At 38.7% G+C, this 19,016-nt stretch overlaps 1 protein-coding gene across 2 annotated transcripts in view; it reads left to right on the top strand.

Annotated features, from left to right (window-relative positions):
- The window catches only part of LOC110049544 (uncharacterized), a 44,324-nt gene extending 28,001 nt beyond the window's left edge, over positions 1-16,323 (top strand). The window contains exons 11-16 of one of the 2 annotated variants that reach the window (XM_089271275.1): positions 1,240-1,496; positions 1,813-2,080; positions 8,069-8,326; positions 10,082-10,340; positions 10,901-12,246; positions 14,209-16,323. In XM_089271275.1, coding sequence (XP_089127401.1) covers positions 1,240-1,496; positions 1,813-2,080; positions 8,069-8,326; positions 10,082-10,104 — 806 coding nt within the window. In that variant the 3' untranslated portion in view covers positions 10,105-10,340; positions 10,901-12,246; positions 14,209-16,323. Of the gene's footprint in view, positions 1-1,239; positions 1,497-1,812; positions 2,081-8,068; positions 8,327-10,081; positions 10,341-10,900; positions 13,344-14,208 lie in introns of those variants that run through there. The other variant, XM_089271274.1, reaches the window with a different exon arrangement.
- The last annotated feature ends 2,693 nt before the right edge of the window (positions 16,324-19,016 follow it).

The raw sequence follows: 19,016 nt of genomic DNA, 5'->3' as shown, positions 1-19,016 counted from the left end.
AAAGTACCCTTGAGAAACACTTGTGAAATAATGAGACGTCGAGAGACCGAAACTTAAAAGAGAACGGCAAATGCACTATTGTAACGAACCGTTGGAGTTGTATGATTTTATAAAGATCCATCAAATATTCATCTCAAAGATGTCAACAATCAGCGATTTAACCAATCATATCATGATAAGTGGGCTAGCGTCTTAGCTCTAGAGACAAAACGGTTACAGAAAGTTTCTAGCTACTCTAGGTTACGCATTGAAGAGAGTGCCACTCAATTCTGTGGTTTGTGCATAGACGGTTTTTAGCAATATGAAAGCTGGTTAATCACTATTTCGGTAGTCCACAGTTTATGTTTATGTTCAGAGTTAATGTGCTTCGCGTAGGCAGGCATTCATTCAAGGGTCACCATGTACTTGAGCGCAAAACAATGTGGTGATTTTTTGTCTCTTCATTAAAAAAATCTTTAACATGATTGTCGAACTTGTTTTCAAACATCCGCAAGGTTTACTTCTAATTTTTATCGGTATGCAAACCAGAGATGATTGTGTATTGTAAGGTCGATTAAAGGAACAATAATGTGACCATAGTGTACGCAACCCAGCATACTGTTTCTCCGTGTGTGTTTGTTTTTGTGTGTGTAGTTGGGGGGGGGGGGGGTTAAGCAAGAGACCATAGGTTAGCAGCAAATAGAGGTTCTCGTGGCTCACTTTTTTTTTGAGGGGGGGGATGGAGAGTCATGAAAGATACCATTGGTAGGTTGTGAAGGGAGGGGGGCCTATAAAAGATACTATGGGTCACTTGTCAAGGGAGGGCGGTGGGCTGTAGTAGAGACCATGGGTCACGTGCCAAGGGATGGGGGGGGTATAAAAGAAACTGTTCGTATCTGGATAAGGGTAGGGGGCTATAGAAAGAGACGGTAATCTCAAGTCATTCTAGTGGGTCCCTTATATGTATAATAGTTTTGACCACTTCCCTAATTGACCTAAGGTTGGAATTAGGTATAGTTCTTTTATATGGAAATCTTAAAAACTTATTTACAAGAATTTATTAATCTTTTTCCATGGGGCTGTGGATGTGATACTACACACTGCCATTTTCCAACTCAGTTAATGGAAACTAAGAGTTTTAAAAATGAAATATTTTAGTCACAAATAGGATTTGAAGAAACAGATGTCACTTTCCCTTGAGAAGGTTCCTTTCAGTAACCCCTGTGCATTACCTTAATTTATATATTGTTTTCCCTTTAGATCTGCCTGGGCAAATGTTCATGAATATTCAGCAAATGCAATGTGATGTAAGCAAGGTCTACAGTAATACTGACCTGTTGGCAGAGTTGGAGAAGATTGCATCAGACAAAGGCTTTGTGATTTCTGACAATGAAGGGTCAGGGAACTGCATGTTTTACGCATTGTCTGAACAGCTGAACCTTGTGAAAGGAATCAAGATCTCGCATGGAGAATTGAGACAATCCATAGTGCAGTACCTCAGAAAAAACCCCAAAAAGGTAAGTTTAGTATTTTATTTCATTGTTCTGGTTAATAAGAAAATCTTTACATGTGGCTTTGGAAAATGCGTTCCACATGATCAGACTTCAGCATTTGTGTCAGCATTTGAACTGGACTTGAAATAAGATGACAGAAAATTATGCATTGCCATGTACAGGGATTAGTTGTCTAATTGCTGTGAAAAAAAATTCAACATTAATTGGTTGTCCATTGTCCATTTAACTTTAGAGAGGGATTTTTCTATCATCACACCTTATAGAATCCATGTGTACTGACCTTGTTAAAAGTTAGTCTTTTTATTCTCTCTTCTTACAGCCTGATGGAACAGATCTGTTTAACTTCATCAGTGGATATCAGTCATGGGCTGATTATCTTACAAACATGGAGCAAGATGGCACATGGGGCGATCATGTGATTCTGCATGCGACTGCAAACTGCTTTAAAACGTACATTCAAGTGATTAGCAGTCAGTCAAATCACCCTGACACTATTATCAGGCCTGATGGTCACGTGATTAGCATCAACCCACTTGTGCTGGGACATGTTCATGAGGTCCACTATGTCAGCCTGCAACCCAAACAAGGTAAGGCTTCATGCAATGCACTGTGTCATAACAGACTTCCGGCAGTCCAAAGGGCCGCCAAGCGGAGCCCCATACTCATAGAAACCCGTGAAACACTTTTCTCACGGTAAAAATGTTTTGCGGTATTGCTCGTGGGCATGTACACAGTCACGTAGTGATAATAATCTTCTTACTAAATTACAGTCTGGTTTTAGACCACTCCACTCTACCCGGACTGCTCTTCTTGGTGCCATGGATAACTAGTATCTTTTAAACACCAACAGTGGTTCAACAAGTGTCATTCTTTTTATTGATCTTAAAAAGACATTTGATGACTGAACTCTTGTGAGCAGAGCCCCATACCTTAGAAAATTTGGTAACCCATAGATCTAAAAAATTTTGGGTTACGTGAATGTTCGTACATACACCAAGCCCCATACCTTGAGAAATAAGAGAGTGGCACCATTACCATTGGTACATCTTTGATATTAGACATCCATGTTGGTTGGGCCGTCAGTGTCGTCATCATCTCAGTCATTACTAGCTTCTATACAAAAATTATGAAGAACAATGCATGCAATGTTAGTCGTGATTGCAAAATTCAGGGAGCTGTCTAGGCGTTTCTGTAGCACTCTCCAACATCGCTTTAAAATTCTGAAGGCACGCTCTACAACAACTCTTGCTCTGCTAAGCTCTTTGTTGAAGGTTTTTTCATCAGGATCATTTGTTCCCTCTGGAAATGGCTTTGTGAGCCAGGGTGTTGGCAGATAAGCGCTATCTCCAACTAGGTATGGGCCTATATCATTCCCATCAATATCTACCCTTAGAGCCTGCAGAATGTTTCCCTGTTCAGCCTCTAGATAAATGTTACTGTTTCTCAAAACCCTGGCATCATGAGCACTCCCAGCAAATCCTGCAACTGCGTCAATGAATTTTCCAGTGCCATCTACAACCCCTTGAACAATCATATCATGCTGCTGGTAGCGACTAAAATAGTCAACTGCATCTTCTCTGGGCGCAATGATTGGGATATGTGTCCCATCTATAGCACCTGCAACATTTGGCAACTCAGATCTGGTTCTCTCAAAAGTTGAAATACACTCAGTCATCTTCACAATCGTTGTAGGGAACTTGATGTAATGATCTCGCTGATCGTATAAAACGTTCACAACATCTTGTATTGCTTCAATGACTGTTGACTTTCCGACGTTAAAAATGGGGGCAATGGAAACATACAAATTCCCATGTGCTAATTTGAATTAACCTATCGCCAAAATCTTTTCTGCTGGAATACAGTTTCGAATAGATGTATCTTGTCCTGTGACATGTGGACTTACGATGTTCAAAAGCTGATTAAAAGTTTCTCTTTGAACTCGGAGCTACTGCTTAAAGAAGCCATCAGGAATCCGGTGATCATTATAATGGCTCTTAAACCATGACTGTCGTGGCTGTAGTAAACACCAAAATCTAAATCGGCGATTTCTTCTCTGCATCCGTCAATGTCGGCTTAAAGCGGCAAGAGCCAACAGTTAGCGTTGGCGAATGTTGTACAACACATACAAACCAATAAGGTTTTGTACATTGAACAAATTAACCAGAGATTGAAGAAATGTCGCTAATAAAACTAGCACCAGCCTCAGGTCTACAAAATTATATTTGGCACTCTTTTCGCGCGTGAATATTAAGAGCTGACAGTCTGGTTTCAAATATCATTTATGTCGCGCATATGCAACCTTAGTGACTCCCGTGGTGTGAATGTCACAACATATTTGTTGGACAACTTATGACGCGAGATAAAAAAAATAAGGCCACAGTGCGACCCTTGCCCTTAATATTTGCTTGTCTGTATTTTAAAAAGTTGTTAATAATGATAATAATAGTAATAGTAATAATGATAAAGATAATGTCAATGTCAATGACAATGACAATGACAATGACAATGACAATGACAATGGCAATGGCATGGCAATGGTAATGGTAATGGTAATGGTAATGATAATGATAATGATAATAATAAACTCACCTGCATTGGAATATCTGCAAGGAAGACAATACAGATATTGCAGATAAGTGGTAGGAGCACAATCCAAAAACTGAGTAAAAACTAGTGAGACAATCTCAGATAGTGCAAAGTGTAATTTACAGCTCTGATGCAGTAGTCACACAGGTCCTCACCCCTTTTCCCCTTTGCAGAATATGAACGTTCAAAAACTTGATAAGACATAATCTTACCCGTGTCTATGTTTCGTGTTTGTGTTTTGCCCAAAAATAGCTTACAATTACCTTTTGTCAAGACGGTTTGAAATTTATTGTGGTATTTTATCTTGAGTTTCGTTCATTTTGTAGCATTACTTTTCACGCCAATGTTTGTAATTTGATACTTTGTTTTCCTCGCCAATGTATGCCACAAGATACCTTTGTTTCCACGAAAATATAAGAAAGATGTGTATTTTTTTAACTTAACTGCTGGAGATAAATGGAATATAAAAGTTAAATATCTGCTGAAAAGTCGAAGAGGAATGATTTTGTTTTATTCAAAATGTAATTTTTCATTTCACCGATAAACAAGAACTAATCTAATCATCAAATAGTCTCATTGAATCATGGAATAGTGCATTCTAATTCTGTTGCCAGCCGAGTTGGTGTGAACAATAAAACCGCATCAAACTAATACACAACACTATCGAGTAATACAACTGAGGAGCGTTTCAACGAGAAGTATTGAAGGTAGAGATTTTTACTTGACCGAAATTATATCCCACATTGGTGAGCGAGTTGCCTCGTCGACTGATGAAATTAATTGGAGATTTCAGTAAGTGCCAAGGAGTCTGTGGCAATAATAACGAAGTTTCTTTTGTCACAAATTTACTAGTTTTACATGTAACTAAGGAGAAGCAATATGTTCCTATTCTCTATTTCAACCCTGGCAAACACGGTGGCCTCATGGTTAGTGCGCTCGTCTCCGGATCAAGCGGTCCGGGTTCGAGCCCTGGCCAGGGACATTGTGTTGTGTTCTTGGGCAAGACACTTTACTCTCACAGTGCCTCTCTCCACCCAGGTGTATAAATGGGTACAGGCGAACTTAATGCTGGGGGTAACCCTGCGATGGACTAGCATCCCATCCAGGGGGGAGTAGAAATACTACTAGTCGCTTCATGCTACAGAAACCGGGATAAGCTCCGGCCTGATGGGCCACTTGGCTCGTATGCAGACTTAACCTTACCAAACACACAATAGTTATTTAAAACAGGAGACGACATTTCTTGAATGAGCTAGAGAAGATTCCAGAAGATACGCAGTCACAGTGGCATTCTTTGCACTAAAAAAGGAGAGCTGACATTACCTAAAATGATTTACCAGCCAAAACAAGAGTGTGATATCATTCCTTACAAAAAATAAAAAACCGTGCATCTGAAATCGAGAATGTAGTTTATCACACTAGCAATGCTAGAAAGCATGCGTCTTATATGTTATGAAATGTATCTTTCACCTAACATTTAGTCGACTTTGACGCTAACAAATCTATGCATGTGTTTGGAGCAAACTGCTTTTGTTCTTGAGAGAATGGTACTACAAGGATAACATGAGATTTGCAAAACCATATAAGTATATATTTTTGTCAAGTTATCAAAGATAGCAACGTAAGCAAGACGCATCTTGCGAAATGTACTTAGGTACCTACCACACCCAGCCCCCCTTCCTGCAAGGCTAATTGATTCATTGAAATTAATTAATGAAACAAACATTAAAGTTTACACCTTATGGCGTTAGTGATTTAGCGAACAGCAGTCCCTAAACCATCCCAATAGTGCACTCTGCACTAAAAAGAAGATATAACTATCCCTTACGACATGCCCATCCAGACAAACAGAGAAGTAACAGCAAACCATCCAGACATTGTCGCTAAGTGATGATCCGCGCAACAAGTAGGCCGGGGCTTAGCAAAATCGATTAAATTGGTACATCTGATCGGCTGATATCAAAAAATCGAAGGGGAAAAAACTATAAAAAAGTAACCAACATTTTTTCATGGCGTTTGCCACATTCCTCTAAAATCTACCTCGCGGTAAAATTTTAGCACTGTTCTATGCACCAATCAATTTACATCTATTTGATGTTTTGCCTACTTGTTGCGTGGATCATTACTTAAGAATAAACAAGACAAGATATATACCCTTGTTGATGTTGCTGTGCCATCTGATAAAAATACCTCCACCAAAGTATCAGAAAAACTGTGCAAGTACAGAGACTCGGAAATAGAGATCACCTGAATGTGGCAAATGAGAACAGTGGTAATCCCAATTGTTGTAGGTGCGCTTGGAGTTGTAAAGAAAGGCACTGACACACAAATCATTGAAATCCCAGGCAACAGCAATATACAGGAAACTCAAAAGACAGCAATTGTAGGAACAGCACACATTCTCAGAAGGGTCCTTGCCATTACGTAAAGAGAGCAAACATTCCTCTAGTGCCCTAGGACCATGGTTTGGTCTCGGCCCTTGAAGGTGAAAGTGGACAAACTGAAGAAATGTAATCATGTATAGAAATAATAACAACAGCAACATCCTTTAAAGGGTCTTTTCCATTAAGTAAAGAGAACAAACATTCCTCCAGTGTCCTAGCTAGGACCATGGTTTGGTCTCAGCACTGGAAGACTAAAGTGGACATACTGTAGAAGTATCACAATGTTTCATTCTGTGAATATTATTATAAAATAAATAAATAATGATAGTAATGATGATAATAATAATAATAATAATAATAATAATGATAATACTAATAATAAGAGTAATTAATATTAACAACTGCATTGCTTAATGGAGGTTGGGTGCCTGAGACATCCAGTAACTTCGACTATTGGCAGCCAGCTCCTAGATGAACTGAAAACTGCTCCCATGGTTGGCAAATCCTGGAAGTTGGGGGAATAATTACAGAGTTTGTGGGGTTTATTCCCCAGAGCCTTGTACTGAGGTCTAGTGTGTTAGGCCGGATTTTAATATATCGAAACTGGGCCATTAACTTATGTATTACGTCCCCGTAAGGCAGTTCACTCCAGTATGAAAGGGCTTTTAAGATTGCATGTAAACACAGGTTAGTTTCTGACCATACAGATAGGTGGGTTACCCCACCTACAGAATCAAATTCCATGACCTTATGTCCTTGCAATGACATGTTCATTTCAATTGTCACACATTCTTATCCAAATACTGTAAATCCTCGAATTAGCGCCCGGGGCGCTTATTTCAAATTTAGGAGAAGACAGGGGGCGCTTATTTAATTTTTCCCAAATCGTGGCCTGACATGATCATTTTCTTAATACATCATCTGCACGTAAACAACAACACAAGCTGTTTATTGACCGAAAAAGCTGATCCTAAACTTTAAATCGCAGCACCGTTAGTACTTGTGATATTTTTTGTTCCAAACGTAACAAACATGTTCACAAACTGAAACAATGCATAAATCTAATACTACATGACGAAAACTACACATCCTTTGTTGTCTCATTACTCATCCACAAAGTGGGGGAAGGGGAGGGGGGCAGTTATTCGAGAGGGGGCGCTTATTTTAAATTTTGGCTGATAGGAGGGGCACTTATTCAAGGGGGGGCGCTAACTCGAGGATTTAAGGTATCTCTTTGGTACGTTGGCAAACAATTACCATATAACTCATACTCGAAGCATACAAATCAAAGACAATTATGTACATAATCAGGAGCCAATAGTCAGGAGCACCTGACATAATTTCATTCACCCTTTATATTGAGAAGGCTTGCTCATATAGCACTTTGATTTTATAATTGAACAAATAAAGCCAAACTAATGTATTACACTGATTTACTATTTTAAATGAACGTATGTGAAACAATGAAAAAAGGTTTTCTGATTCTTACTTTGGCGAAACATAGCTGCCTATCAGGTCACGAATCAAGAGAGAATAATGATAGAATACTCATGTAACAAAATTACATCACTGGTTAACTGCAAGCTTCTCCTCTTTGACACACAGTACTTTTTAAAGAAGGCCAACTTAATGACCGTGAACTAGATGAACTGGCAGGAAAGATTGCTGCAAAGTGGGAGCAGCTGGGACTTCAACTTGGAATTAGTCAGGATGATCTGGATGAAATAAAAGTTAATGAAAGTGATAAACCAAAAGCGATGTTACTTCGCTGGAAAAGAAAATCAACTTCTACATCTTGTAAAGTCCTCTACCAGGCTTTGTGTCGTGAGAGAGTTGGGCTCAATAATGTGGCCGAAGAATTTTGTAAGGAAACTACATGACATAATTATTTTCTTACAGTGTGAGTCCTTGAACTGGGCCACTTGGAATTTAAAACTGACCAATCAAATCGTTTATTGAGAACATGGATGGCAGTCTTTTTGTAAACAGACTATAGTTGAAGCATTCAGACAGTAGTTCTTCAAAACAAGTAATGTAAACCAAGGAAAGGCAAGCAGAGGTTTCTTTTACTTCAATTTATATACTGTATAGACTTCTCTTCATACCGGTATGTTGTATAAACTCTACAGATCCCATCATATTTTTTTCAGCAAATTATCATTGTTATTTAATTCTGGAAACTAAAACTAAAACCGTTGAAAACTGCTCAAAAGTTATGATTAGAAACTTAAACCAGTCAAAAAATGACAGTTTTCTGAGAGGTGACATTCGCAAATTTGCTGGTTTCAAATTTTGTTGTGGAAGTATTGTTTGTATTCTTAAACGTTATTGGTTTGTTTACAGAAAAGGTCACCATCCTTTGTTACCAAAAGATGTATGTTTTCATTAGTTGACTTTTTCTAAATGGCCTGGTTGAAGTAGTTGCACTGTAACAACAACAAGAGAAGTCACATATTAATAATAATATCATGCATATAAAAGAGTAGAACTTCAATATAGGGTATTTATATGAAAGGTGATTTGATCAACATGACATGGATCAGCACTGTCTAAGTCATTGTGAGTAGTCAGATAAGTGAATAAAGATGGTGAATTTAAAGCTTAGTAATGTCACATATGAACTGAGTTAAGTGGCCTTGCTTTCCATCAGTTCTTGTAGCTCAGTGGATGGAGTGCCCATGCACCCGTCTTTGGGAGGTCATGTGTTCGATTCTTGTCTGCGGTTGAGATTGTTTTTTTGTCCCACGTCTGTGTCATGTTGAGTAATTCACTTTTACATTTCATTTCTGAGCTTAAAATTCACCATCCTTATTCGCTTATCATAGCGTATTTACTTGTTCAGTGCTTTAAAAAAATTCATGTTTTCGGAATCAGTGAATGTGAAGACTACAGCATAAAACTAGTACATTAATAGCTCACACTAATCACTCCTCAATCTAAAGGATATTGAAAGTACAGTGAACACATCTTGGATGAACTGAATCAAGTTTATTAGCTTTTACTTATAGGACACACAAGCAGTTTTTCAAATTCACTAAACGTTTAGTTACGTTCTTGGCACTAAAAAAACTTTCTGAAGCCAAGGATGGGCCACTATATTTTATTTAAGGTATGATTGACTGACTACATTAAAAGGTCATTGTGCAACGAGTAAACAAGTCTCTTATAAATTACTGTAGTGTTGGCTCAGTGTGATCCTAAGATCTGCAGAAAAAATACAAATAGACAGATAATTTCGTAGAGTTGCTATTGACCAAAGGAAACATTTCAAAATCTAGTGTAAGACAAAGTAAACTTGTTATCAATACTCCTTGAAAACTCAGTTTTTGGTGCTTGAATACTCCTTGAATTTTATATCCACAAGCCAGCAGACTTTCATACTATCTGTGTTATAGCAGACATTATGATGAAATTGTGCGGGTAGAGTGTATTTTTTTCCCACTGTGTCGCATAATATTATGAATCATAAAGCTTGTCGTGTCTTCTATGATGCACACCAAACTGCTCGGGGGAGGTTATCGGCACTCTCATTATCGGAGAAAGATTTAATACAACACAAAAATTCAATAGCTGCTACTTGTATCTGATTATTCAGTTTTGTTTTTACTCTCTTTGCAGGTTTGCAGAGCAAGTCTCGCTAGAATCAAATTTTGACAATAAAGCAACTAGTGACTTAGCTTCAAACTTCAATTTAGAAGGCATCAAAGAATTGCAAGACAGTAGAACTACAAAGATTGGTAGTAAATAGATTTCATAGTAATAAGCCAAAGGAAAGATTGTTCAATGAATTGCTGCTGAACATGAGTGTTCTGTTTAGTGGCAACATCACAAGGTAACACAAGAACTTCATACTTGCAAGCATTGGTGCTTACAAAATGTAAGTTGTTTTATGATTATTTTTATTTTATGACATGCAAGACCTCAACAAACATTGAACAAAAAAAAATTAGTATTTTGAGCGAGTTATAGCTTCTTACAAAGCACTATCGGTTACTATTTACTTTCTTTACGTTGTATATACATATCTATGTATTAGCTAGGAATTGGAGGAATAAAATAATAAATAAATAATAAAACACAAGTGTTAGATTGGGAGAATGCTTTTTAGAGTTCTTTCAATCTTTCACAAGTTTTATATAACTTAATAGAAACACAGATAATTTTTTTTCGATTTCCTGTTGAAAACACAGCGATAAAAAGAAAGGATAGTCCCTCATTTATTTTGTTAATCTAAATGTAAATTGTCTTTTCTTGTGCCACTGTTTTCGTGTGAGGCCTGGGGAGGAGTGAGACTCCCATATAAAAGAGACAGGGATGCTCGTCAGAAATTTTGAAAAGAATCCCTAAGAGGTACAGGTCTACACACATACTGTTTTGTGCCAGGCCTGGCTTCAAATCTTCTTCTGTATTTTCACAACCTTTTTCATTTTTTTCCAGTTTTACAGGATTTCCAGTTACAAGCAGTATTTGCAGCTCCTTCAGTTTACCAATATCATCAGGCAATGTACATGTAGTCAACTGGTTATCACTCAACAACAGTACCCAGAGTTTATTGAGATGTTTTATGTGTGATGATAAAACTGTCAGCGTGATTTTACCCACATCCAATACTGTGGGCTCATTCAATCTACCAGTCTCAGCTGGTTGTTACTTAAGTCCAGTCTCCAGTAATCCATTCTCACATTCAGCCTTTCCAGCTCCTTCAGTTCACCAATCTCGTCAGGCAATTTAGTCAACTGGTTATTACTCAAGTCCAGTCTCCAGTCTCCATTCTCAAATCCAGCCATTCCAGCCCCTTCAGTTCACCAATCTCATCAGGCAGTGTAGTCAACTGGCTACTACTCAAGTCCGGACTATTTGAGATTTATGGAGATGTTTTATGTGTGATGATAAAACTGTCAGCTTCTTTTTACTCACATCATGTAACACTACTTACAGCTCCTTCAGTTCACCAACATCATCAGGCAATGTAGTCAACTGGTTACTACTCAAGTACGGTCCCCTCAGTTCCTTGAAGGTAGAACAGACAACTGGTTGTTACTCACACTAAGCACGGTCAGGTTACTCAACTCAGCAATGGCTTGAGGAAGTTCTCTCAACTGGTTCATCTCTGATGTCAGCCGTAAGAGATTTTTCAGCTTGTTAATACTTGTTGGTGATTCTTCCAGATAACTATCTGGCAAGTCAAGTTCCTCCAATTCAGTCAGGTCAGACACAGCTTCAGGAACTTTTGACAACCCTCGGCTACTAAGATCTAAAACGCCGTCTCCGATAACAATTGTAACTTCAGTTCACTAATCTCATCAGGCAATGTAGTCAACTGGTTATCACCCCACAACAGTACCCGGAGGTTATTGAGATGTTTTATGTGTGGTGATAAAACTGTCAGCTCATTGTTACTCACATTCAGCCATACCAGCTCCTTCAGTTCACCAATCTCACCGGCCAATGAAGTCAACTGGTTATTACTCAAGTCCAGTCTTCAGTGTCCATTCTCACATCCAGCCATTCCAGCTCCTTCAGTTCACCAACATCATCAGGCAATGTAGTCAACTGGTTACTACTCAAGTACAGTCCCCTCAATTCCTTGAAGGTAGAACAGACAACTGGTTGTTACTGACACTAAGCACGGTCAAGTTACTCAACTCAGCAGTGGCTTGAGGAAGTTCTCTCAACTGGTTCTGGTCTAATATCAGCATTTTCAGATTTTTCAGCTTGTTAATACTTGCTGGTAACTCTCCCAGATAATTATCTGGCAAGTCAATTTCCTCCAATTCAGTCAGGTCAGTAACAGCTTCAGGAACAGTTACTATTGACAACCCTCTGCTACCAAGATCTTGATTTGTTCTGATACACATGTAGAAATGCACAAACTTAATTCCAGAGGAAGAAATTCTACATGATCATTTGGTCAACAGCTGATGCTGGTTTGTTTTGCTATCGAGTCAAATACAGGTTTTAGCGGGCACTCTCTTACCTGACTCGTCCCCATTCGTCTTCATACAACTTTCTACAGTGCGTGGTACGGTGCGAGGTGGAACCGTAGGGTGAGATGGGTCAAGTGTGGCCCAGATTTGGACACACTATTTGGCGTAGAAGTTTTCGTAGAGTTACACGCCTATACGCCTATGGCTCACCCCTAGCCTTCTGTTTTCGCCCGCCTTTTGCGGGACGTTCTTGGCCTATTTTTAATTTTCCCTTTTTTTTCCCTAATGCACGTTTGCGTTGCCTTGGCAACCAATATGCCTTTTGCGGCACTTTCTTGGCCTATTTTTAATTTTCCCTTTTTTTTCCTAATGCGCGTCTGCGTTGCCTTGGCAACCAATATGCCTTTTCCGGCACTTTCTTGGCCTATTTTTAATTTTCCCTTTTTTTCCCTAATGCGCGTTTGCGTTACCTTGGCAACCAATATGCCTTTTGCGGCACTTTCTTGGCCTATTTTTAATTTTCCCGTTTTTTTCTTAATGCGCGTTTGTGTTGCCTTGGCAACCAATATGCCTTTTCCGGCACTTTCTTGGCCTATTTTTAATTTTCCCTTTTTTCCTAATGCGCGTTTGCGTTGCCTTGGCAACCAATATGCCTTTTGCGGCACTTTCTTGGCCTATTTTTAATTTTCCCTTTTTTCCTAATGCGCGTTTGCGTTGCCTTGGCAACCAATCTATTATTATTGCTAATTTATTCCACAATATACAAAATGACACATCCAAACGAGTTATCGACAACTTTGTGATGTTCTTTTATGAATTTTTTTCCTCGTAATGCTCCTGCATAATGTGCTGTTATTTTTCGTACTATTTAATCCCATTCTGAGGGTTATCTCATCAATCATAATTTGCTTTTCCCTATATTTATTCTGTTAAAACTTAAATTTTTCTTCCTTTATTCTTCCTACTATATTAAATCCTTAACGTTATTGTGTCTACATTTTTCTTTTAAATTACTTCTTTACAGTAATCTACTTTTTATTAAAATGTTATACCGTTCTACGTTTCTACGCCTCTACGCCTATACGCCTGTACGTTTATACGTTTCTACGCCTGTACGTTTCTACACCTCTACGCCTGTACGTTTCTACTCCTCTACGCCTGTACGCCTGTACACCTCTACTTTTCTACGCCTCCACGCCTCTACTGTTGTACTCTAAACTATGCGCTTTTAATTTTGTATGCTACGTCTTCTAACCTAATTTTTTTTCTCTTGTTCTTTACTTTGAGTTTTGGTCACTTTTTTCTTTCCGCACCTATTTATGCACGTATTTATGTACCAATAGCGAAACCCTTGTTCTGTAATTTTCATTAATCATCTGTAGCAATATACTTTTTTCGGTTCTTTGTTATTTTGATATCTAAGCTACTTGGTTCGCAGGCTGTTACTTACCCCTTGTTCCCCCTCGCACTTTTCCCCTCTCGCCGTACCACGTGTTGTATGAAGAAGACTGGAGACGAGTCTGCTCTCTTACAGGGTTCTTTCCCTGGTGCAGCATTTACATGAAAATCTTTTGAGTTGTTGTCATCTTTTATCTGATGATTCTGTATTTACTCTCCTCATTGTGTCAAAATTAATTAAAGATCAAATGGCAACCTCAATTCACAACAGAATTTCGTCCTTCTAAGAAATTTGGGATATTAAGTAAGACAATAATATGGTTGAAGAATGCAAATATTTTCTTATTTGCTTTAATGTGATATATTTCCCGTGTAGTTCTGTTGCATTACTCACACAGCAAAATTGTGTTTTCATTTCAGCAAATACATGTTGGAAGTCGGTGCAGTGACCTGGGTAAACTCAAGAGCTCCAGGTAGCCTCCAGTCCCTCTCAGGAGTCTCTGCATTGGTTTTCATCTTCAGGAAAGAGAGAGCCTGTGAGCCGGCTCACCTTCTAGTCACACGCGTGAGCGGCGAAGTGTGAGTCAGCGAGTAAGGAGTCTGGTGCAGAAAGGAAGTCAGCATGCCTTGATCTCTGATCTCTGTTGTTCCCAGGGTCTCTCTGTCCTCCTCCCAAGAGTGAGAGAGGGGGACCGTGGGAACGAGGTTAAACTTTGCTGCTTGCACGTGTGTTCCTCAAACGTGAACCTGTTCACAGGCTAGGAAAGAGAATTCGTTGTTTCATTCAAATTTCTTTTTGAGAGATCAGTTTTTTTTTTTACCCCATGACTTTCCTCACAAATTTTTCTTTGAATCGTAAATAATAACAAAGAATACTCATTATTAGATTTAGAATAGCAAATAATAAACGGATACTCATTCTGAGATTTGGATTAGAAGATTGTACATAAAGATATTTACTTTAACAAACAAACTTGCTCAAAATGCAGCCCTATCTACGAGGGTCTCAATGGGGTTAACCGTCAGCCGTCAAACAGCTCAAAATTTAACCAAAAACCGTCAAGAAACCTCAGTTGTTGCTGTAAACTGTCAAAAGAGGCAGTTCAATGTTAATCGTCAAATGGTTTCAAGGTCTTTGGAATCTCACTATTTTGTTGGCTCATCACGGACTTCTGACTCTCAAAGAATCTTTAAACTTGTAAACTAGTTTATAAGCTGACGCTATGCTCTTTTCGTTTTTGAGGACCAAGCACATTGGAGCTTTCAACCCGCATTTGATCGATAGCCACAGTCAGAAAAAAAAATTGATCTCGGCTCATTCATTATATATTTTTATAAATTATATATTATTTAAGAAATAGAATACATGTGCCGTGTTTTTGTTGAGTTTTGCTATATATCTACTAGTGTTATTTCACGGATGCCGTTCTCTGAATAGCTACTCCACTTACTATCTATTGTAATGTAGATAGTGAGCAGCGTAGCAGTATCAATTGTTAACAAAATGACGACCGCTTCTTTGCGTTATCTAAGTATCTGGAGAGCTGATTTAGATGAAGTTTGGAACGACTGGTAGATTTATACTAGATTAATTGCTCTCGATTTCTATGTGTTGACGTTGACTGGCTCGGGCTGCGCCCTCGACAACTATCATGCATAGAAATCGAGAGTGAATAATCTAATTGTTTTAGTATCAATGTACCAGTCGTTCAAAACTTCATCTAAATCCGCCTTACAAACGCTTCAAAAACGCCAAGAAGCGGCCATCATTTTGTTAACAAGGACACACTGCTACGCAACTCACTATCACAGATAATTGATCAGGTGACGCGATAGTGTTCATCCGCAGAGAGTCATCGAATATTTTCGCACACACGCGATTAGTCTAAGTGCGTCACGAATATTCCCCAGCTAAAACTGGGGAATATCCGAGTGATATTCACCACTTTTCAAGAAAGAGAAATATTTGAGAAAAATATTCGAGAATTATTTGAAGGATAATAAACATAATAGCATCCATTTGGTGTGAAAATATGCTTAGATATTTGTCCTTGGACAATCTTTTCCTCAAACCTCACAGTTTGCCTCTCGGAACAGACAGTCTTGCGGACAAATATCCGAGTTTATAATCCAACTATTTTCGCTCGAGCACGATGGGGCTAAGCGCGTCACGTGAACAAGTATTCCCCAGCTAAAACTGGGGAATATCTGAAAACTGCGCATGTTGCGAAAAAATATTTGAAGGATAATGAACACAATAGCCTCCATTTGACTGCGAAAATATGGTCGGATCTTTGTCCTTAGACATAATCTGTTCCTCAAAGCTCACAGTTTTCCTCGAGCTATGCTCTCGGAAAACTGTTCGCTTCTTGGAACAGATAATGTCCGCGACAAATATTCGAGCATATTTCCGCGTCAAATGGAGGCTATTTATATAGTGCCCGCCCGAGGAAAATACCCGAATGGAGAGTACTCGTCCGTGAAAATTTCTTTGTAAACAAGCAGGCGTATAGAAAATAAACAATTGAAATTGTATTAAGTTAGTGTTTGTCTGTTTTCTTTTTCAAATTTTACATTTGGCTTTCACGGCTTTCGCCTAAAAAGTTGAAAATGATTCAATATGATGTTTGAACTGGCGCGCGGAAGAAAATTTAGTGGTGAACGATAAAGACAATAGAGTGTTCGATAAAGACAATAGAATGTCTCGGAACTATCGGTCTGATAGTTGTCCCTTGGAAATTTGATGTTCCTTAAAATTAGCATGTTTGCCCTCAAAGCAGAATATTTGTTTTAAGAAATCAAATTTCTGCGGGGCAACTATCAGCCGATAGTTCCCTCGACAGAAACACTCTAGTGACAGATAGATAGTAGCGTAGCCAATCAGAGAACGGCATTCGTGATAGGACGCTGGTAGATTTAGAAACAATCAGAAACATGTTTCCTATTTCTTTGAGAAGATTCTGCGATGGCAAAATAAAGAAAACAACTCGTTTACTTTGATGATTAAAATGTAAATTCTCTTTGCTCACACCAACATTCATTGTCAACAGCTCGTGCTAGTTCCGTGTTTTTATCAAGTTATAGAAACACGATTTTTGACCAATCAGTGCGCCTATTTTCTATGGGCTTCTTTCTAGAGGTCTTAGAGTATGTTGGCAAAATTTCACTTTATTCCTTCCGTGAAATTCCGAAACGACCTCCAAAACACCTTAGGTAATACTTAAGAAGAACAAGAGTTAATATTAAGTTAAACCCAAAGAAGAAATTTCCTCTTTTAAAATAACCGTCAACCATGAGAGCTATTCCCATCCCAAACCCCCCCCCCCCCCCCCCCAAATGAGACCCTCGTCTACATGTATTAATCATTTTTTAGGTTGCAAATTAGGTATAATTTACTAGTGCAAAGCTAATTATTTACTGAAATGTTGCATTGACCAGAGAATGCTACATAGTAAATAATAGGCCTCTCGGTTGCACAAACAATGAAAATGAATTTATTTTTTTGAAGCAGACTTTTGTAATTGTAAAAAATCCCTCTCACACAGAGAAATACACTGCCATTGTTACAGTGTAAGTAATGAATTTTTGGAGATGTGCTTTATCTGTTGGTTATTTTATATTGGTTATTTTTTGTAGGTATACGTTTTCTAAACTTTTATTTTGAATATCAAAGACTGCTTATTTTAAGAATCATCAATATTACAGCAACGTGTATAATAACCGAGACATATTATTGTAAAAGATTGTATTTAAAGGGGGTATTAATTAAATCAGTTTCTTCTGCTCTGGGTTGTCAATGGTAAAGCGAGCCTTCCGTGTGAATATGGAGTGCCCGAGATATTAGCACCACAAAGAATAGGGAGTAGGTAACAAAGCGATAATTTGTTCTCTTCTCCCCAAGGACCGTACAGGAGGTGGAGCTTGAGAGTTTTTGACCTCCCCAGTTGTTTCGGGGACTCTTCATATGGGCCTGGTCAACAGAGCTGGCTCGGTTTTCGAAATCTTGCCTCGCCGCCCTTTTCTTTGTAAAAATTTCGAACCCTGGCCAACCCGTATGAACACGTCGAAATTTTTTCCGACGAGAAGAATGGCGAGATCTCTGAAACCGAGCTAGCCCAGTTGACCGGGCTCAAATGAAGAGGTCCCCTGATGGTTGACTCGCTTATATCAAGCAAGTTGGGCCCACACTGACGGCCAACCGTGTTACAATGTTTATGGCAAAACCAGAGACTCTTTCAAATCATATATAATTTTAACAAACTAAGCAGAGTTGAAGTTCCTTCTGTGTGATGAACTATGGAGCAATAAATTCTTTTCAAAGTTGTTGAAGGATGGTGGTAACAGTTGAATGACATTAAGATCCAGGAACTGTCTGAACCCGACAACATGTTAAATAGAATGAGTCATTGGCAGTGGTGGATCCAAACCTTGAGCTAGGGAGGAGGGGGTGGGTGGGTTTGCTTTGCTTACCCTGCCGCTATTCTTCCTTCTGTTATTTCTTCTTTTTTTACCCAAAGTAAGGGGGAGGGCACTGATTGGAAACTATCTTTCTAAAGCTTCGTCTGCGAATTCCAGCAACCAGTGGAGTTAGGAAGAGACCGTTTACTGTTGCTTCCTTCTCAGTAAACATAACCTGGAATGAATTCCCATGATAGAGACCTGGGTTAGAGGCTGTTGCTCTCGAGAGGCGTTAAACCCCAGGGTGATTCCCATGTAACAGTAAAGGGGGTGTTCGTTGTACCTGATTAGGGGTTAAAATTCGTGTCGTAGTACTAGTTCTATCAAAAATGATCACCGCTACAGTTATCACCAGTAGTGTACATAGGAGCCGCACAAGCAGAATGTGACTTAATTTCTCTCTTTTACGTTTTATTTAAAATAGACTTTTTTAGTTTGGGAGGTTTGTTTTCCCATAACAGACCACGTGATATTCTCTAGAGAATTGTTCTATCCATGTAAAACTTATTCATTGATATACACGCGACTATTTGAGATTTGCAAGCAAGTATTATAAAGAGTATAATCACATGGTGTGAAATGGGGCAACAAACCGCCCAAGCTAAAAAGGTCTATTAGCCATTTAAATAGAATGCAGATTTTTGACAATGCTTTCAAAAACCTTTACGGGTAGAAGGTGTTCGACGGATCATATTTATCGTTTTTTTTACATGTCATGGTGTCAGTTAATGTACTGATTCCTCTGGCCTCTTAGGGGTGAAAGTGAATTG

The sequence above is a fragment of the Orbicella faveolata genome, unplaced genomic scaffold, assembly GCF_042242905.1.
Source record: "Orbicella faveolata isolate gen_17 unplaced genomic scaffold, um_ofav_v1 contig_34, whole genome shotgun sequence".
NCBI lineage: Eukaryota > Metazoa > Cnidaria > Anthozoa > Scleractinia > Merulinidae > Orbicella > Orbicella faveolata.
The sequence above is the reverse complement of the archived record's forward strand: the minus strand, read 5'-3'. Positions and strand labels throughout refer to the sequence as shown.